Source organism: Tachysurus fulvidraco, chromosome 20 (assembly GCF_022655615.1).
Source record: "Tachysurus fulvidraco isolate hzauxx_2018 chromosome 20, HZAU_PFXX_2.0, whole genome shotgun sequence".
Classification (NCBI taxonomy): Eukaryota; Metazoa; Chordata; class Actinopteri; order Siluriformes; family Bagridae; genus Tachysurus; species Tachysurus fulvidraco.
In genome coordinates this window covers 15,110,403-15,126,180 of record NC_062537.1, presented here as the reverse complement: position 1 = coordinate 15,126,180, position 15,778 = coordinate 15,110,403, and the positions used below count along the sequence as shown (strand labels likewise).

Below are 15,778 nucleotides of genomic sequence, written 5' to 3'. Positions count from 1 at the left end.
AAACCCAAAACTCTACTGATGCAAACTGTCTTCGCTCAACTGTCTAGATAGAGGCAGGATTGGAGTAAGCATTTCTAAAAATAATGACTTAAACTGGGTCAAATCTTTTTCCATCAGCCTGCAAAGACTAACATCTATATATATATATATATATATATATACAGAATTTATGTTTTCAGGAAAGAGTCTTAATCCTAATAACTGTCCCTGTGATGCCTATTGTTTACCATAATAGCAAATACAGCCTTAAACAAAGCAGGGTGCTGTGAGGTCTGGGCTATTGTGCTGTCCAGATTCTATGATTCATCACAAGAGTCACTGTTCCCTCCGCCAGCTGTTAAATAGTCAACCTATCACACCAACACAGACCCTCCTTTCTCTCTCTCTGTCTTATCTCATCACTCTCTCCAACCACTGAGTCATGTGAAGAGTTTTAATTCTAATAAGATTGGCAATATTCACAACACTACTCCTCCTCAAATGTCCTACATAAATCTTTTTTTTGTTTCAGTGACCTATAAATCACATAGCATATGACTAAACCAGGATCATGGTAAGAATCTGTGCTGAATGTCACTGCACTCCCTGTCTACGCAAAGGGCGTGGACACTCTTCAACGTCCGTGACATTCATAGGCTTGGTTCAAGGAGGAACGTTGAACATGCGGTGCCATTTGCCAGCCTGCATTTGCATAATAATGAAGATGTTCACCAACCTTGACAGGAACCATTAACTTCCTCATGGCCTGCTTGGCACATGCACCTCCCGATGGGCACCAGCCACTCCCCCTCAGCGCTGCAGTGCATTCTGGGAAGCTCCTCGGCCACCGAGTTATTGACGCAGGTCCCCGACACCTCCAGAAGCTGAGAAGAGTCTGACCCGGTGATGGTGTCTGGGAAGACAGCCAAGTTCTTCACCACCGTGGGACATTTTTTGTAAAAGACACGGACAGAGACGAGGGCAATGCAGGCTCCCAGGTCTTGAAAGGCCAAGTAGAAGCCTTTCTTAGTGAGAGGTCCAACATCTCTTACTTCAGTGTTTAGTTTCATCACTCTGTCGCCCAGATCCAACTCTGTGAAGCTCTCATCAGCCGCGATGGTGTCGATCTTAGTGTACTGGCTTTCACGGATGTTTCTGTCATCATCGTCATTTGACTCATAGTAGTAGACATTGAACGTCTCTTTACAGGTGCCTACACCACCAGGCAGACTGTTACAGTCCCTCAGAGTGAACTTGAGCTCCACAAAGACTCGCTGAGCACCTTCGTTTAGGATCCAATTCGTCTGAAGCCAGTTGTTCTGGTTGTGCTCCATCACTCTGCACACTTGATAGGTATGAATAGGGGCATAGTTTTCATCCACCTCTCCGATTTCTTCCCACTGGCAAAAAGACAGAGAAAATTAAAATAGCCTGTTGAAATGATGGATAGCATTTATTTAGAAATAGGCACTTGCATTTTTCAATAATTCCCAGTATATTTGCAATCGCATGCTTCATGAATTATGTTTTGCGATACGAATTACACAATAGGAGCAGCATGTAATACCAGATGATATCTGTTTCCATTGCACTACAACACCGTTGAAGACAAAGCTATTACATTTTTTTTTATTCTGCCTTGTGCGCTCAACCAGAAAACACCCATAACAGTACATCAGGCAACTGAGAGATTGGAAAAACAATGCTACCTTTAATACACAGTCAAGGAAACTATAATATGACAGTTAATAAGGCAGGCCCTCTAAAATGTAACCCAAGGGCCCAAACAGGCTTTTTTGTTCTTCAAATATACGGTCAATGACCGCCTTGAACATCCCAAAGCTTCACATTATCACTGGGCAGGGACCAACTTGACACTTGCTGGTACATGCAGAACTGTGCACTAGGCTGAACGGGCCAATGCAAGAGTAGTGTAACTGTAGCACCAAGGATTCATTCATCTCATACAACTATTTTTGTCTCTGACAAAGTAGAGGCTGCAAACATTGGATCACAGTAGATATGTTACTCTCTGGGTAGACGGCCCATCGTAAGCCAAACTAAGAGTCATCCCAGTCAGAGCCAGCTACTGTACTTCTGCAGTTCAATTCCAGTCAGACGAGTCCTCTTGACCACATGTGCCCAGCTGTGGCCCTAGCTCCGGGCTTAACTGAGCTAATTGCGTTGGGAGCGTGTTACCAGAGCTGCATGAAAAGAGCAGAGCTGCAGGCTCTGAACTTTTCATTCTGATCGCATGAGTATGGGTTTTCATGCTGGTCTCAAGAGTTTCCCAGTCCATCACTGCCATAAAAAAACTTATCCATGTACCTTGACTTCCTTTGCATTGGGGATTTGGAAAGTACCCGAACAGCACAATTTCCACAAAAAACATGTGCAGTTCAGCATAATACTGTACTTTACTGTGGCTCTGCCTAGTTTTTAAATACAACAGTGCCACAAGAGAAAATTTACTAGAAACATCCCAGCTTTAAAATGCATCTCCATAGGTAAACTCATAATGGCAGCACTGACACATTACCCTGGCTATTTTTCATGGATGCTCCGACTGTATCATCTAATACTCCACTTATAGTCTAACCACATTTCCCCCTGTCAAGGTGGACCATAAATGTGGTTCAGAAAACACATTAGCTGCACCTTTTTTTTCAGGCTCTGTTCACGGCAAATTTCCATTTCATTCCAGGCAGCCAAATGTCCACATAACGTGGTTTGAAGCTCACTCAGCCATAAATGATTATATTCCTCTAATAAACACAGGAGTCCTTTCAGATGGGTTGCATTAATGCACCAAGCATAAGGGGGTGATGGTATGGGGGGCACGCTTATAAAAATCTCAGTGAACCACAGAAAATAGGATCCTTTTATATTTCCATAATGTGCTGTTGTTAGCTCAGTCATGATATGCAGATACACAGACACCCACTGCAACAGTAAAAATGAACAGGTAAGGAGGAAGATCACACAAGTCTGGAAGGAAGGACCACGTAAGTCAGCAATAGACACTTATTACAAAAAACACTGCACACCTCACTAAGGGCAGAATATAGACCAGATATTGACAATCCTGGTAAAACAGCGAAGAAACTTTTTGGGACAGCACTAAAGCTTTTACATGTATTTAGACTGCAAGAATAAGTTGCAGCCTAAATGCAACTCTCTCTCCTTATTTTCTTTTTATTCTATTCTTCTCTCATTCTTTTACACTTATCGCAGTAGGTCATGACAGCTCACAGAACTATTTGAACAACGTTTTACATTTGGATCATTTCTATTTGAGCAAGAAAGAAATATGTGGAGTGTCCAAGGTTGAAAGAGCCTTATTGTACTTTCACATAGGAATGGTTATCACTTACGGCCAATCTGCCTTTACTTCAGTTGGCAAGCGCAGAGGCACTCTGGCATTTCAGGCACAATTTTTTTTTAAATGTGTTTGAACCATCATCATCCTCTGCTCTCAATTCTTCCAAATCCCCAGACCTCCTTTCTAGATCGTCTCCCGCTGAGGTCCTCTCTCTGTTCCCTCACCTCCACTAACCCACACTGCTTATTTGCAACCACTTTTTACCCTGCAAAACGTCAATTCTCCCTGTGTGAGCTCTTGTGTGCCTTAAGCACAAATTTACCCAAGCACTTCAAACTCTGCTGGCATTGGCCCTTTCTCCCTTAGTGTAGAAGTTGCACCATGCAGAGAGGGAGAGAGCGAAAGCACTCAGGCCTCCATGCACAACCTGCTGACTTTGAATCAATAACCAGTCATTACCACCCATTTCCCAATGACCATTACTGAGACACCTGGCTAACCCCTGTCACTGAGGCGTACCATTCAGCATAGGAGCTGCACAGACCTGATGAGCATGGGTAAAACTCACTCCCTGTGGTTACAATACAAAAAAGTGTGTTTTGTGTGTGTGTGTGTGTGTGTGTGTGTGTGTGTGTGTGTGTGTGTGTGTGTGTGTGTGTGTGTGTGTGTGTGTGCGTGTGCATGCGTAAGTGAGTCTTTCCAAGTGGGGTGAAGTCAGGGCAAGATGATCCTCTATTGAGGGTAACATAAATGACTTTTGGCTTTTTGTGAAAAAGAGCAGTGTTTGAAACTGGAGGTGCTACAGACTAGCACAAAGCCTGGATTTAGCTGATCTCCGGTAAATCGCTTCTTTGGCCCAGTGTTCTTACAGCAGTTAAAGGGCAAGCACAGAAAACAAACATATTACCAGCGACGGTACTGGTCTTTGAAAAATAAAAGCTCTCTCAATAAATACTGCTGAATGTCGGCATGAAAGATACACAGTCGTCTAGAAGAGCCAGACTGTCTCTCCTAGCAGCTGCTGAGCTACACGCTCATTTGACCTAATTATACCAGAGACAGTGTAATCACGCACATAAAAGGTGATTACAAATCAGCCGCCTACAAGCTCTTGTTGTTCTAAGACTGCTTTTCAAAATTCATGTTCAGCAATTTTTGTGCCATATTTTGTCAGTCATAGACATAGTACTGAAAATTAAGAAAACAATACATTAGCACAAAAAAAATTAAACAATATGAAATCCCAGATACAGAAATGCAAACGAAATGACATATTTGTCTACAATTCAGTAACTGTCTAAGGTAATAAAAACCTACTTATATTTGTATGTGTTATATTATGTATGTCACTGATAGACTGCTTTAGATCTTTAGCTTTCGATTCATTATAGGCTTCCTCTGAATACAACCTCTGAATATTTACTCCATCTTAATTTAGATTTAGATTTACTGTATAACTCTAATGCAGCATTCACGGTCTGAATAAATTATAGTGCATCCGGTTCCGTCCTTTAGAATAAATGATACGTTTACACCGGATATACTGAGTTAGAATTCATACAAGATTTCAAGGAACCAATCCATTAAAAACAAGATAAAGCAGAGTACAGAAACAAATTCTTATCTGTATCATGATTCATTTCCGACTGAAACAGGTTTGCCATTTTCACTCTGATTGCTGTGGGGGGCGGCGGGGGGAGTTTCGGGTGGAACGGTATAATGTTTTTACTAAATTTATTTTTTTTCCCCAGACGCTGCACAAATATCTATCTATCTATCTATCTATCTATCTATCTATCTATCTATCTATCTATCTATCTATCTATCTATAAATTTGAAGGACGAATTTAATTATCAAAACAAGAATTTTGCCTTTTAAGTGATTAACAGTGATATACTGAGTGCAATTTGACCCATAAACTAACAAGGTAAAAAAATTTTTTTTTTTTTAAATTATCACTTCAAATAATTAAAGCACTACAACCACACAGCTTTGTATCATTTACCACCAAGAGTGACATAAAAAGCTGCCTTTTATTTGGCAGAGATTTATTTCTCCCCCAGAGCAACGAGCTTAATATCAGGCAAGGATATTTGTATTGCCATCTGATTATTCATTTCCACACCACGTATGCCAGGAGAGTTAAAAGCTCATTGTTGGGTAGTATCGTTGCAGCCGAGGGCAGGTGCAGGTAAACACAATGCACAAGTTCTCCCTTCACTTCACAACGGGAAGCTGAATTGAGCCGTGACTGCGCACTGTCAACAGCGACTACAGGCTTGGCACACACACAAAGGCCACTGAGCACCCCCAGGGTCAGCTACTGCTGCATGCACATACAGAGATGGGTGAACATTCACACAATGCGCGGATGATACACAATGCTTGTGGAAGCGGCTAATCTGAGTCGAAACCAGAGACGTGATCTTAACGTAAGCAAAGCGGCTTTTCATACTGTAGAGTGTTTCGATATAAGTCTCGGCATGGGATTTTCTTTTACGCATTCTTTTTGTGAGTGTATATAATAACCCCCCCCCCACACACACACACACACACACACACACACACACACACAAACACACACAAACACACACACACACAGAGAGTCCTCTAACAGATGGCTCCATACATAATCATATGCAATGCTTTGTTAATGGACTGTACTATCACACCAGGATATGGGCAAATGGTGATGTCATTATGATCAGATGTTGCATTGATGATGTCTTTTGTTTTACTGTGAATTAAAGCTTGTCTGCTATTCGCTAACCATGAATAACTCATACAGCTGAAAATATGACTTTCTCTGAATGTCACCAAACTCAAGTGTCCGTTTTTACTGCTTTCATGTATAATCTTTTGGGGGGAAATAAACTGACATCACAGCATCAACCTGCATATGCCCACTGCGGTTCTGAGTGTGTTAAGAATGTGATAGGACTCTGCTCATCGTGGCTGTTGACCAGACTTTTACTTTGTAGTCAGTGATTCCTTTATTTAATAACGCTTGCAATTCATTTACACTTTGTTTTATTATTACACCCTCATGCAGAGGCACCAGAATATCATCTACTCTGTACTCCTCCTAAATCCGCCGCTCCACAGAAACGTTGGATAAAACTTTGTACTTGTGGAGAACACACACTAGAGAGTGTACAGCCGTGCTGTTTCTTTTTCCATATTTCATCAACATATAGCTCATAATGTTTATTATTGACGCATTTGAAATAACAGATTATGAAACATTATCACTGGGCAAGTGTTCATGTATGTGTTCTTCATTGTTCATACCGTATGGCTTGTGGTACATTTTTCAATATACATACAACAAACATTTTTACAGGGATTTTATTTTTGAAAATAAAACTGAATACATTTAAAACATTATCCTTATGTGTATCAGCTTTAGATTGGAAACAGCTTGTTCAGTCAGTCTGACCTACTACTTTTAAACAGAAAAAAAAGGTCTGTGATATTTTCTCAGGGAAATTTTACTCTTCGGATTCTTTCTGTTTGTTTCATTCTCTTGACTATTCCACAGGTTTCAAAATCTTACTGGTTATAAAAATCTTCTTTTTATAGCATCACCTAATTATTCAGCTTTGATTACATTCACAGTTTTTCTATGAAATTAGAACAAAGAGTAGTCTCTTTCCCTTTAAGAAATCTCTCTCTCTCTCTCTCTCTCTCTCTCTCTCTCTCTCTCTCTCTCTCTCTCTCTCTCTCTCTCTCTCTCTCTTGCTCTCTCTCTCTCTCTCTCTCTCTCTCTCTCTTGCTCTCCCTCTCTCTCTTGCTCGCTCTCTCTCTCTCTCTCTCTCTCTCTCTCTTTCTCTTGCTCGCTCTCTCTCTCTCTGATGTGTTCGTGTTCTATTATTTTTCACTTTGAATCTGTCTTTGCCACACTCAAGGGAATTGTGAGACCTTGAGATGTTATCCCAGGCCCAATCTTAATGCAGTGTTCGGTAGTGAGGGAGTGTATAACTCACCCCGTTCTTCGGGTAGGCTATCCATCCGAGGTCACCCATTATAGAGCGCGAGTCCAGCAGGTTCACTGTGGGAGAGCAGGACATATGAGAAAGGCATGTTATTAGAATACTGCAGGCTTTCCGTGTACACACTGATAGTGATATACTGTAGCTATACAACACATTGTATAAAAGAGTTATCTCTTGAAAACATATTCGTCTCTTAAAGGTCACTATTTGTCCTTTTATCTTCGTTGTAAATCCACTTTTTAAAATGAACATTTTGTAACTTGCTCATTTCATCAGTATTTTTTTAAACGCATATAACGCAATCAGTCGCAGAATGTGTGCTATGCATACAGAAAAGTGACTAAATAACACTAGGTCATATTCACATCACCTTTGAATCACCACGCTTTGGCTACAGCTGGAAGAATCTACAAATGAATAGCGCTAGCGTTAATTAGATGACCTTTAGAGTCTGTCTGATCATCAGTGAATTGGACTTTAATCAGATGTTATGTGGCAGGCCCATTTAGCATGTGTGAAATCATTTACAGGCAACAGCAGGCAGCATTATAAAACCACGCAACAGCTCAATAAAAGACGCCTAGCTAATATTAGCAAAATGACGATGACAGTGAAAGGAATGCAGCACTTTCCAGATGGTGATCTGGATCAAGAAACAGGGTTTAGTTCTTCAGAAATTCATTAACAAAACTAGCCACAAAAAAAAAAAAAAAACATAAAGCACACATTCTCCATGAGGTTGATGGAAAAAACTTTTTCCAACATAACAGCATTTCAAAACTTCACATTCTCTTAATGACAATTAATGTGAGTTTCAGATGAGTTACACTTGAATGACAGATATCGGTGTACATTGTTCTACTTAAGATGAAATATATCCTGGGGAGAATCCTGTAAATCTAATTAGGACAAAAAGTATAAAAGTATAAACTGCTGAACTAGATCACGTTCTAAGGTTATGTCCGTCCTACGGCAAATACGGGGAGGGGGAACGTCCGATATGCTCTTTCCTGACATTGTTCTTTAACTGAATATTAAAAAGGTGCTATTGTGTGACAGGCTATCATGTAAACGTCAAATCGAGCCAGTGATCATGACCTAACAAGAAAAAAAAAAAATAGCTTTATAATTCAAGGGCAAAAAAAAATTCAAACAAAAGACCCGAGACAGAAAAAAGTCAGAAATGTTTGACCTGCCTGGAAAAGGAAAAATTAAAACTCTTTAAGCTGCATGTCAGATTAGAGCAGAGGTCAGCTTTTCACCAATGTATTAAAATTTCGCCTGGGTTAAGGAATTGTGACTTCTATTCTTCCTCGTGTGCCGTGCCATGATGAGTGCCGATGGAGAAACAGAGCCGTCTGGTGCCCCCACGCTGCTCCACGATTCATTGTGCCACCGTCAGCGGCAATCAATCACACACTCCACATACCTGTCATGCACCATCCATATGCTCACTCCAAGCAGTCATCTGAACAATTTACATATTCTATATGACAAGTGTGAATGCACTTGGTCTGAATGACAAATTAGAGAACATCAATTATAATTAAATAGGAATGGCTGGCACTCGGTGTGTCGAGTGTCTGTCCTTTGTGTGTTTTGTGTCGGGTTAAAACACTTCAATGCTGAAGGACTGAGAGTACAAATGACTACTGTGTATTTGTGCGATGTGGAAATTAATACATAGATTCAGAGATGTCGGTGTGTGTGTATTACAAGCTGGCAAACATAAACGCCATTTCTTCTTCGCCTTTGTTTTATCTCCTGAGTTGGTTTATTGGTCAATGTTATTTTCTGACTCCAACACACACTTTTTCCAACTCAATCCAAAGTCAGCAAATTCTCACGAAAGATACCGTTCGGGTCCAAATATTACTATATTATACTCATGTAACACTCATGTAACAGTTAACTGGCAGTTAATTGTTTAAAACATAAAAATCTTATCAGAAGCTTTTATGCATTATGTTTTTTTTTTTATGATCACTCTGGATTTTAGATTTTGATCTCAAAATGCAAACAGCACATAACACACTGGGTTTATTTACAATTTTGACCTATCATGTCAGTGAGTAGTCTGTTGCAACATGTTTTGATAGGCTCACCAAGTGTATAGGATCAAAGACAGAGAGAAAGAGAGAGAAAGAATGAGAAAGACAGAGCGAGAGAGAGCACTCATATAAAGTAGTCATCCGTCTGTCTACTGAGACGAGCAGACACAAAACAATCTTAGATGCCCAGGGAACAAAGGCAGCAATGTGAACCAAACATAGACAGAGCTCTACTTTTTCGGAATGCTCAGAAGTCGATGAGAAAAAAAAATTATAGTTGTGAATACACCAAATTTAACAATCTCTGGGATACCACTATATCTATTATGGGAAGGTACGTAATGCAGTCCTCTCCTGCCACCGTCAGTGACCACACCATTAAGTGCATACACACACACACACACACACATAAGGTCTTAATGATGTTCCACTGACTGTAATTATGAATGTAGCTAATAAACTAAATATTATGCCTACACCTAAGTATAACCCCAACTTTAACCTCTTTAACCAAAAGAAAACATGCTACAAAGGACAAAAGCCAAAATAAACCCAATGCCCCCACAAGGTCAAAACTGTAAGATAGTCATATCCTTCTGGGGACATTTGGTACCCACCAAAATATAAAAACATGCCTTCGTACACCCACAACGAGTGAGAGAGAGAGCGTGCACGAGAAAGAGAGAGAGAGGGAGAGAGAGAGAAACACACTACTATCACAAACACTACCCTTTTTTTGAAACCTGGAGTTTATCTAATTTACTTCTAAGCCTTTTGTTTTTGTTCTACTTTAAAAGTCAGAAGTAGTTACTAATTTTTTGTTGTTGCCAATCTCGCTATATTAAAACGAGCACACAGAAATTCAGTTTATTGTTTATTATCAATATTCTCACTTTTTTGTCCTGTTGGTATGATAATACATTATAAGGATAAACATTTTGGTAAAATAGAGACAGGCGAATCATGTATGTAGCTTTATGACTGGTTATGTTGTAACGTAAGGCAAGGAATAATATCAACTGAGAGAGAGAGAGAGACGAAGCCAAGACGAGGAGTCGACGACGAGGAACCGCTGATCCGGACCCGGCCTGGAGACGGGACGAGGGAAGGAAGAGAAGCGAGAGGAGACCCCTTATTCCCTGTAGAAGCCACGACTTTGCGAGGGGAGGAGCGCGGAGCATCCCGCGACCTCGAAGCAGTTGAGAGAGAGGCACCCCGAGAGAGAGAGAGAGACGAGAACCACGAGCCAGACGGCGCCATGCCCGCGACGGAGGCCCGGGAGCGCGAAGAGAGACGAGGCTCGAGAGAGAGAGAGAGAGGAGGAGAGAGAGAGAGAGAGAAAGGGAGAAAGAGAGAGAAAAAATAGGAGAGAGAGGAAGCGGGGGAGAAAAGAGGAGACGAGAAAGGGGAAAGCAAGAGAGAAAACACGCGGAGTAGGACAGGGACGAGATTCGGAGATCGATTTCCCAGCCAGGGATCGAGAGCATGAACGCCCCCGCCGCAGAAGAAGCCCCCCACAGCAGCTTGCATATCGCGGAGACGAGACCGACAAGACTATGTGCATGAGACTGGCGCCGCGAGGCTCGGGGGTCCCCGCCGGGCGCCTCCCGGGAGAGAGAGAAAAAAGCGGAGAGAGAAGAGAGAGAGGAGAGAGAGAGTGAGAGGACGAGAGAGAGTGTAGAGAGCAGAGAGAAGGACTAGAGAACTGACCGAAGATTGAGAGTAGAGAGGAGAAAGAGAGAGACGAACAGGGACGAGAAAGCAGAGAGAAAAAGGGAGAGAGAGAAAGGAGAAGAGAGAGAGAAAGCGGACGAGAGGGAAAGGAGAAAGAGAGAGAGAAAGGGAGAAATGAGAGAGAGAAAAGCGGAAAGAGAGAGTAAAGGGAGAGAGAGGGGGGAAGAAAGAGAGAGAGAAAGGGAGAGAAGAGAGAGGCGGGGAGAAAGCAGACGAGAGACGAAAGGGAGAAAGAGGAGGGGGAGAGAGGAAAGAGAGAGAGGAAGGAGAAGAGAGAAGAGGAGAAAGAGACGAGAAAGGAGAAGAGGAGATGGAGAGAGAGACCGAAAAGGGAGAAAGAGAGTAGCAGGAAGATGACTACGAGAAAGGGCCGAGAGAAGAGGGGGGCGGGGGGGGGGGGGGTCGATGCGGGGAGGGGGGGGGGGGGGGTTATTGTGCTGATTGTATCCAGATAATATATAGATTATTAGTTAACTTCAACATAACCTTTAAATATTTCAGCTTGGAGTTTGTTTTGAATGTTTACTGGATTAGTGAGAATTTACAATCATCCTCAATCTCAGAAAAATAATGCAGCTAAACTTTACATTCCTTTTCGTGATCATGTTGTACCTTATGTACAAAATACGCATCTTCTAGTGGACAAAAAAATACCTTTAAAAAAAAACCCTACGGTAGATATTTTGATTGTAATTACCTTCCATTCACATTTCTATATAAAGGATAAATGCTCCAGGTGCAAAAAGGCGCACTCGTCAGGGCACTTCACGGAATAGTGCCTTTAATCTGAGAACGTGTTGTGATCTATAGGCAGGACCTCGACACGTGGTGACGTGAAGAACTTTTGTTGTGTAAATTTGCTTGTTTAAAGCTTTGTGTGTTTATTTTTATTTAAGGAAACGTGAACCAGCACAGAAGGGATGTGAATGAGGAGTTTTTTGTGGGTTTTTTTCTCCCAGACAAAACGTAACTAACGCGGTGTGATCGTAGCAATTTGTCACGTCAATTAAATTTTATAATAGCAAAAGAAATAATTATCACTCAATAACAGGCACGTGCACGCTAATAGAGTAACAGTGCGCTCGCGCTTCGTTCCAGTTTATGCAAAGCTAACGTCTCTGGACTCTGAGGTACTTTTTCGTGACTGTTTATTGAACAAATTCACTACGTTCTTGTCAAATTTGTCAGATATTCTTCTTACCTTCGTTGCTCGGGCCCCCCTGAGTGGTGGAAACAGCAAAGCCGAAAAAGAAAAGCCATGTTATTTTGATAGAAACACAAATCCACCGCGAAACCATGCTCTAAATGACTGGGGTTGGTATTGAGGACTAAAAAAAACAGCTTTTAAATGACTGTACTGAAATTAATGCTCAGTACTAAATCCGTGCCGCGGTCCGTGTGGAAGACATTAGAGTCGCTGCCGGTAATTACGGCCAAATAAACTCGCATTTGAGCGGCGCGCGAGTCGCGGAGCTGAAAACAGAAATGCTGAAGTGCCACTGCTCGTGCGTGCGCTCGCGCGTGCGTGTTTGTGTGTGTGTGTGTGTGTGTGTGTGTGTGTGTGTGTGTGTGTGTGTGTGTGTGTGTGTGTGTGTGTGTGTGTGTGTGTGTGAAGCTCGCGAGCTGTCAGACGCCGCACGCGGGGGCGGAGCAGAGCAGCGCGCGCACTTCCACCATAGGTTCGCGTGATAAATAAAGACAACAGTGAGCGCGCGGGTGACAGGAGCCGGGACGTGATGGTGCACGCGCTTAATGCAACACAGTCAGTTATGGTGGTAGGTATGTAAATGAGAGAGAGAGAGAGAGAGAGAGAGAGAGAGAGAGAGAGAGAGAGAGAGAGAGAGAGAGAGAAACAAAAAAGAAAGAAAGAAAGAAAGAAAGAAAGAAAGAAAGAAAGAAAGAAAGAAAGAAAGAAAGAAAGAAAAATCGACATACAGAAAGAAAGAAAGAAAGAAAGAAAGAAAGAAAGAAAGAAAGAAAGAAAGAAAGAAAGAAAGAAAAAACTGACAGACAGGCAGACAGAAAGAAAGAAAGAAAGAAAGAAAGAAAGAAAGAAAGAAAGAAAGAAAGAAAGAAAGACTGACAGACAGAAAGAAAGAAAGAAAGAAAGAAAGAAAGAAAGAAAGAATGCATTGGTGTTTTCACATTTTGTAACCATTGTTCTTTGCTTTCTTAATAATCATCAGAATCAGTATTGCAATGCTTTGAAAAGACCTGAATCCTGATTTGAAGACACATTCAATGGCCACTTTAATAGGAACACGTGTACATCGATTCATCACACACAGAGTTATAAGATCAGACACCGTGGCAGCAGCACAATGCATAAAATCACTCAGATACAGATGAAGAATTGTAGATGATGTTCACTCAACCATCAGATCAGGGAAAAATATGATCTCAGTGACTTTGGCCATAGCAAGATTGGCAGTGACAGAAAAATCTATATTAGATTTTATATATGTACCTCCTCTGCACAAGTGTAATTGAGGTGGGGAGTGTAATTGTAATTGAGGTGGTGGGGGTTAGTGGGTTTGTGATAATCTTATTTCTCTGTATGTTGCTACTGGATGCTCGATCTATAAGATTATTTAACCTGTTTCTTTAGAAGATTTTTACTCATTTCAAGCTTGTTCGACAGATAATCTTTAAAATTTTAATTCTAACTTTCTAGAAAGAAGTAAAGTATTTTGTAAAGCTTAAAATGAGTAAAGTGTCTAAAACAAGCTGAAAATCTATATTTGTGTATAATATATATTGAATATATATATATTGAATATATATGACATGTTTATAATCTCTAAATAAAGAATACTACAAACATTTGCCCATATTCATGACATTTTCATTTGCTAATTGTATATATTGTTTTGCATTATAACTATTCTTTACGGAAGTAGTGGCTAAAAAAGCACCTTAAAACACAGAATACATCTATTCTCAATGCAGCTGAGCTACAACAAGCTACAGATGACCACATTGGGTTCCATTTCTTCCAGCCAAGAACAGGAAAGTGAGGCAACTGTTGGCACAGACTCAGTGAATCCAGGCAGCTAAAGTTTGCCTGGTATCTGCGTAATCTTAAACTCTAGAAGCAGTTGTATGTGAAAATCCATAGAGATCAGCAGTTTCTGAAATACTTACAGCCCATCTGGCACCAACACACATGTTATGGTCTATATATACTCATTGGCCGACATATACAACATTTCACCATTTTTTATTACTTGAAATGATAATAAAAGTGTCTTAGTCTCATTCATTTTGTTCTGTGGGTATGCAAACATTTCTGCTGCTAGCCTTTGTAATTTAGCCTAGTCTAGACTGAAACGTTTTCCATGTGAACAAGTAGGGAAATATGTTCTCTGGTCCAGACTGTAGCCCTGTGGGTTACACTGAGCTCCAACAGCTAACTCCAACAGGCATTGGATTATTTCTTACAAATAACGTTGTTAAATTGTGTCAGCCGTTAAGATTCGCACAAGTCAAAAACAGAGCTTTTGCTGATAATTATGTTTTTTAAAACTATGCTTTTGTGCACTAAAAAAAGCTTAGTTAGAAGAACAATGTGGGCAAAATAATGAATTTTCCTAGAGAACTTAAATGAAGAGTAAAGCAGAGTGGCAATTCTTCTAGCTGTCATCTTAAATTATCATCATCTTTACAGCTTACCATTATCCCGCTTCCTCAGTTCCTCCTCTTCCTGTTTCGACTTCCTAATAGGTAAGTCCTCTTCATTTTGACAGATGCACTTGTGCATTCATTGTAACCAACATGAACAAGTCAGTAAGATGATAACGAGACACGGGTGCTGCCTGTGATGTTGCTGTGATGCACACTGCTTATCAGATTTTTCAGGGGCTTCCTGCATTTTTATATCAGTTTTCAGGGGCCTTCTTAATGCTTGACACCCATAGGAATCATCTGGCTTCACACCACGTATACTATGATTATTTTATGCATTCTTCACACTCATTAATTGTTCATGTTTTCTCACATGTGATAGATATATTGTTCTATTATTCTCTATTACAGATCGCATACTCTGTAACTGAACTCCCACATCGTCTCTGCTCCATTTAACTTCTCAGGTTTATTTGGCCTTGTTGGTCATTACTGATATATTCTCCAGCCTTGGCATTTGTTTCATTCTGTTTAAAAAAGCTCTCTGTCCTTGCTTCATGGACAAATAAACTAGATTCAGGCTAGATCAACTGGCTTTCCTTTCTCACAGACTCACACATGATATCAGTCATGCAAATGTTTCATGCCTTTTTTCGATTTGTTTTGGAGCTTTGTAGTATGAAATACTGCCCAAATTGTCACACACCCACCTCAACCTTGTTTGTGCCTAAAGAGGTTCATGTAATTGCAGAAAATGTGTATTTAAAAAGTACATATGCTAATTCAAGTCTAATTCATTTAATAACAATATTTCATATATCTATTAGTACTAATTACTGAATCAATTAAACAAATCTTTTAATGATTCTTGGCTAAGAGAATCAACCTCTCGGAGAGGACAACAAAGACAGAGAGAAAATCATCACGCTTACTCAAATCCACGTCTCCAACACAAGTCTGCTGATTTACCTGAAAAATAAAGTGATTCCTGTTTCAATGATGTTGCTTACTAGTGTTTTATATATAACAGAGATAGATAGAGCACCAGACAGCGATGTTACTGACAGATACT

The 15,778-nt window shown here is 40.7% G+C and overlaps 1 protein-coding gene across 1 annotated transcript in view; it reads right to left on the bottom strand.

Annotated features, from left to right (window-relative positions):
- LOC113639353 (ephrin type-A receptor 5) overlaps positions 1 to 12,654 on the bottom strand; it is a 55,420-nt gene extending 42,766 nt beyond the window's left edge. The window contains exons 1-3 of the mRNA XM_027141181.2: positions 12,284 to 12,654; positions 7,289 to 7,353; positions 716 to 1,379 (exon numbers count right to left, since the gene is read on the bottom strand). Coding sequence (XP_026996982.1) covers positions 716 to 1,379; positions 7,289 to 7,353; positions 12,284 to 12,380 — 826 coding nt within the window. The 5' untranslated portion in view covers positions 12,381 to 12,654. The remainder of the gene's footprint in view (positions 1 to 715; positions 1,380 to 7,288; positions 7,354 to 12,283) is intronic.
- Positions 12,655 to 15,778: the final 3,124 nt, after the last annotated feature.